The sequence below is a fragment of the Arvicanthis niloticus genome, chromosome 20 (assembly GCF_011762505.2).
Source record: "Arvicanthis niloticus isolate mArvNil1 chromosome 20, mArvNil1.pat.X, whole genome shotgun sequence".
Lineage (NCBI taxonomy): Eukaryota > Metazoa > Chordata > Mammalia > Rodentia > Muridae > Arvicanthis > Arvicanthis niloticus.
This window is the reverse complement of record NC_047677.1, coordinates 44,018,392-44,023,979: the sequence shown is the minus strand read 5'-3', so window position 1 is coordinate 44,023,979 and position 5,588 is coordinate 44,018,392. Positions and strand designations below refer to the sequence as shown.

Genomic DNA, 5,588 nt, shown 5'->3' with positions numbered 1-5,588 from the left:
TGGTTTGGGGTGTTTGTTTGTTTGTTTGTTTTACATCTTACAGAGGAAGTGGGCTGTGAACGGTTCTACCTGCATGCTGCCCTCATTAGCTCTAACTCAATTCGACCCATTCTAGAGTCACCTAAGAAAGAATCCTCAATGGAGAGCTTGCCCAAATCAGATTGGCCTGTTGAAATGTCTAGGGGTGAGAGTGGTGGTGATGGGATTGCCTTGGTTGTTAATTGATCCAGAAGGGTTCAGCCCACTGTGGGCGGCACCATTCCTAGGCAGGTATGCCCGGGCTTTATAAGCAAGTCAACTGAGCATGAACTCTAGGCTGTGCCAGCAAGGGTCATCCTTCTGCTTCAAGCTCCCATTCAAGTTCCCGCTATGACTCCCCTCAATGATGAAACTGTGCCCTGGAAGTGTAAGCCAAATATACCCTACTTCCTCTAGGTTGATTTTGGTCAGAGTGTTTCATCACAGCAATAGAAGGAACTAGAATACTTGCCTCAAGAGATCCTGGCTTGAAGCTGTTCTCAGTGTATCATAGCAACTCAGAATCAGTTCCCCACAGGCCTGGGACGTCCCCACCCCATGAAGTGTGACCCTTCACCCTCCCCACCCTGAGAGTGACACACAGAAATAAACACAAGAGTGGAGGTTTCAGCAATCAGAGCAGCCTTGTGCTGACTGTGCTGTCTTTATTCTTCAGGACTTCCAATTCCTTTATTGGCCAGCAGCAGAGAGCAAATCAGGGATGGGTGCTACCACCACCATTAGCAGGAGTCCAGGGTGCAGAGCTGGAGCCTGGACAGCTTCAAAATGTACATTCTGGGAAGGAAGGAAAGGGTAGAGGTGAGCGGGGTCATTCCCATGCAGCACTGCCTGGCTTCCCATGGTCAAGACAGGCTCTGAGACCAGCACCTGTCTGCCTTCTTTCCCTGGGTCATAGTGGATATGTGAGCCCTCCCTCCCCCAATCCCCAAAGCCTGGGAGAGAAGCTGCATCCTCCCTGGTGTTACCAAACCAGATAACTGGTCCGCACCCCCCCCCCCACCTCCCCAGTGGTTCTGGCATCCGGTATGTGAAATGGTACCCGGAAAGGAGCCAGAGGCAAGTGACCTGCCAATTGTGGGGCAGTGGCCAGTCCTGCTGCTGCTCCTGGCTATTCTCAGTCCTCTCTCCTGGCTGAAGGAGGGGGGGCTGCATGTGGTATGCTTCCATTCAGCTGGGACTCAGCCTTCTGTTACCCAGGCCAAAGAGCACATCTGGCTCATTTGAGTGCTGGCCCAGGAAGATGCCTTGTAGAGGTACTGCCTTCTTAGAAGGTGAGCCAGCATTTGGACGTGACAGATGGCTCACAGTGGGTGGCTACCCAAAGATGTGATAGGTTGGGACCTGGGTAAAACAGAATTGCCATGTGCCTGGCCATCTGCTGTTTGCACATGGCTTTATCCAGGGATTCTCAGGGTACCTGCCCTGCAACTTACTCCACGCAGGGAAAGGATAAGGGAGGTAGGAGGTGGGGGGGAGGTAGGAGGTGGGGGCACAGCGGGCACGAGCACAGTCACCTGACTACAGGTCTGCTGTGAGCACTGCACAGCCATAGGTAACAAGGGGTATGGAGGGCTAGTTTGCTAAAAATAAAATATCTCTCTCTCTCTCTCTCTCTCTCTCTCTCTCTCTCTCTCTCTCTCTCCCTCCCTCCCTCCCTCCCTCCCTCCCTCCCTCTCTCTGTGTGTTTCAAACCAGATCCCACAATGTGGCACCTTATCATTCTTTCTCTCTCTCTCTCTCTCTCTCTCTCTCTCTCTCTCTCTCTCTCTCTCTCTGTGTGTGTGTGTGGGTGTGTGTGGGTGTTCATGTATATGTTTATGTACTCTGAGTGCATCTGTGGAGGGGGACATGCCAGTGCACCTGTGAAGGCCAGAGGACAACCTGGTGGAGTCAATTCTCTTCTGCCACCATGTGGGTTTCAGGAATGGAATTCACATCATCAGGATGGCCAATAGGCACCTCTATCTGCTGAGCCATCTCACTGGCTTACCCAGTGAGGGTCTTGCTTACTCAGAATCTCCCACTGGTTGGGAACTCGCCAATTAGGCTAGGCTAGCTGGCCAGCAAGCCCCATGGATCTGCCTGTCTCTGCCTCCTCAGCAATGAAGTTCCAAACATGACCACTACACCTGGCTTTTTGACATAGTTTTGTGAATCAAACTCATGCCCTCATGCTTATGTGGCCTCAGAAGCATTTCACTGGCCCTGTGTCATCTCCTTGGTCCTCATAACGCAATAATGTGTTTTATAGAAAGGGCCACCAGCTGCCCTGAGCTCAACGCTCCTGATATGAGGTCTCGTCAAGGAATACTGGTGATACTGTTGTCCTCCTGGGCCCCAGCCACATGAAAGTACAGAGCCACCCTGGGTACCACCGGCTAGCCTTACCTGTCTCCTGCAGAGGTTTGAAGCACCAGGGCACATTTGGGATGCTGGAGTCAAAACAGCAGCCACGGTTGTTACATTGCTCTGCTGTGACAGTGGGGTAGCCACAGTCCACCCTGTCTTTTGCTGGGACCATACATTGGCTCGGAGCTGTCCAAATGAAACACAGTCAGCCGCCAGACTACTAGTTTGGGGTTACTTTCTTCCTTCCTGGGGCATCCCTGACAACCGTTCCCCCTGAGTTCAGAGAGAATGATGCTCTGACCCCATGGGACATGTGTAAAGGAAAGCAGTCTGTTGAGAAGTGAGGCTTCCTGGAGATCTCCCTGACAGTGGAGGGGTGGGAATGTAGAACCCAAATCATCCTGGGCTGTCCCTAGTTCCCATCATAGTCCGTTAACACCTGTCACTGCATCTGACTAACATCCCTTGGCTATCAGGTAAAACCTGTAGAACATACTGCCTTAACAGACCCTTAGCTGCCACCAACCCCAAAACTAAGAATGCCACCAGAGACATCCAAGTCACCAGACCCCCTGCCCACTGCCCTGACACACCCATCAGTGTACTTGGAAAATGACTTAACTTATGACCATCCTTTTATTGTGTCTAAAAAGCTTCTTGCAACCACTTCTGTGGCAGAAGGGGGAGTTTTGTGGCCACAGACACTCAAACTTGGCTCAGGATAAAAAAAAAAATTTATTTTTTTAAAGACAGTCTCTCAGCTGGGCAGTGGTGGCACACGCACTTGGGAGGCAGAGGCAGGCAGATTTCTGAGTTCGAGGCCAGCCTGGTCTACAGAGTGAGTTCGAGGCCAGCCAAGGCTATACAGAGAAACCCTGTCTCAAAAAACCAAAAAATCAAAAAAAAAAAAAAAAAAAAAAAAAGACAGTCTCTCATGTAGCCCAGGCTGACCTTGAACTCGACATTCACTCTTCGATTTGGAAGGATAGCTGTGGTTTGTATCTTTAGAGATTTGGTCTTTTGCTATCTATTGTAATGCTAAATGTAACCCCTACCCCAAAGACCTGGTTGTCCCAGCGATGAGTCTGCATGTACACCTTGGCGCCAAGGTATTTCTGATTGGTAAATAAAGATGCCCACACCCAATAGCTAGGCAGAAGAGACATAGGTAGGGATTAGGGTCCAGGTGGAGAGGGACGACAAGGAAGAAGAATGAGCAGGAGGAGAAAGAGAAACCACCATGGGTTACGTGAGCCCCGAGGACTAGCCAATGGGAGTTAAGAGCAGCCTAAATGAAACATAGTAAGTAATAACTCCGGTTATTGATAGGAAAGCAGATTCTATTAGCATAGGGGGTAGATATGTGCTATTTAAGGCTTACTATAAATATAAAGGTTGCGTGTGTGTTTTATCAGAGAACTAAGTGATCAAGGCAGGGTAGAAACCCCAGGCTGAAATTAAATAATTTCTACAACATAAATCCACTGCTGAACACTACCCCAAGGAATGTGGCCATTTGCCTAGTGTCCCTCCCTTGGTTAGGAGGAAAAAAAAAAAAAAAAAAAAAAAAAAAAAGTCTAGATATCCTACAGCTGGCAGGATCCCTGGAAATCCAGGGGCCCTATAAAGCTTAACACGAAGTTCCTTTGCTTGTTTGATCTGTAAGGACTCCCCTCTCCACAGTGAAAAGTGTCCAGGGAGATACCAAACCACAAGGAAAATCCATGTGTACTATTTCAATGTTTCTGCTGCAGCTTGCCACCACCTGGTGGTTAGCTTGTCCTGTCCTAGCTTTGAGCTCCCTTCACCTGCAGCGTTTGTTTGTTTGTTTGTTTGTTTGTTTGTTTGTTTTTGTTTTTCGAGACAGGGTTTCTCTGAGTAACCCTGGCTGTCCTGGAACTCACTCTGTAGACCAGGCTGGCCTCAAACTCAGAAATCCGTATGCTTCTGCCTCCCAAGTGCTGGGATTAAAGGTGTGCACCACCACTGCCCGGTGAGCATTTCTGGTTCAGGAAGATTACATGCTTATTCATATACATGATCAGCTAACTGATTTCACTTAAGTGGAAACCCAGCGAACTTCTCTATCTCCCCAACTGGAGTGGGTATGTCACATCTTCCTTGATACAGTCGGGGATGGGGGGGGGGGACAGGGAGCTAAGGGACCTTTCAAAACTTCAACCCAGCTCCAGCTACCAGGTGCTCTTAAATAGCTGACATGCCCCAGGCAGCAGGGTTTCAAAGCACCCCAGTGGACCTATTGTCTTCACCCTGGTCAGGGGTGACCTGGTGAAGGTCATACCCAATGCCTCTGAGTTCTTCTCACCTAACACTGTGACCCAGTGCCTAAGGAAAACAGGTTTCTATAAACTGCCTGGAGCCATTGCTTTCTCAGCTGTTTCTTTCCTTTCTTTTCTTTTTGTTCTGGTAACTTGCCAGGATGCTCAGTGTGTTCAGAAATCTCTGGCAAAGAAAGAAATGAGAGGGGGTGAGCCTCAGCCATCACTCCCACCCCAGCCTTGGATCCAACTCCGCTACAGACTCTGAGGAGGAGAGCTGTCCGGAATATGTTAACTTTCTCTGAGCCTCCATTAACTTGTCTCTGAAGTGGGTCAGAAAGAGCCTCTCTGTATGACACAAGAAAACGGGGTACCTGTTAAGAGGTGATTCATTAAGTCGATGAGGAAGGTAGGCAGTTTCCTACCTTTCAAGCTCACAGAAAGCTCTGTTAGCCTGGGTCTTCTGTACCCCTCCTCATAGAGGTCCCAGCCTAGTACAGAGGGAACCAGATAGGTACTTACACAGGCCAATGTAGTCCGCAGCTGCCCCAGAGGACCCAGCAACCAGGACCAGCAGCAGCATTAGCCAGAGGGCTCTGGTCTCCATGGCAACAGGCAAGCGTCAGTCTCACCACACAGGATGTGCAGGGTCACAAGGAAGGTCCTTTTATAGCCATGCGTTTGCTGGGTTCTGTGGACTCTGAACTTTCTCCAGTGAAATTTCAGAAGACTCCTCCCCAATTCTAAATCGGGGCAGGGGAGGGGGAGGGGCTTAGGGATTAAACAGGGAAGGGGTGGGGATAGCCATGGCAAATCAGCCTGGAAACAGAGTGTGTTAATCAGTGCACGAACCTAGTCTAGAAGCAGGCTCTGTGAGGCTGTAAGGCAAGGTCACTGCCTGGACAGAGTCACAGGCTACCC

The 5,588-nt window shown here is 49.7% G+C and overlaps 1 protein-coding gene across 1 annotated transcript; it reads right to left on the bottom strand.

Annotated features, from left to right (window-relative positions):
- Positions 1-637: 637 nt before the first annotated feature.
- On the bottom strand, positions 638-5,353 carry Tff3 (trefoil factor 3). Its single transcript, XM_034524933.2, has 3 exons — positions 5,190-5,353; positions 2,428-2,574; positions 638-813 (listed from the first exon to the last, which is right to left on the bottom strand). Exons 1-3 carry the CDS (start codon positions 5,272-5,274, stop codon positions 800-802), a joined length of 246 nt encoding a protein of 81 aa, XP_034380824.1. The 5' UTR covers positions 5,275-5,353; the 3' UTR covers positions 638-799.
- Between the last annotated feature and the right edge of the window lie 235 nt (positions 5,354-5,588).

Coding starts and splice junctions, on each gene's coding strand:
- Tff3 (XM_034524933.2), bottom strand. CDS start 5,274: ATGGAGACCAGAGCCCTCTGGCTAATGCTGCTGCTGGTCCTGGTTGCT. Junction 2,575..5,189: donor TGCGGACTACATTGGCCTGT/GTAAGTACCTAT, acceptor TCATTTGGACAG/CTCCGAGCCAATGTATGGTC.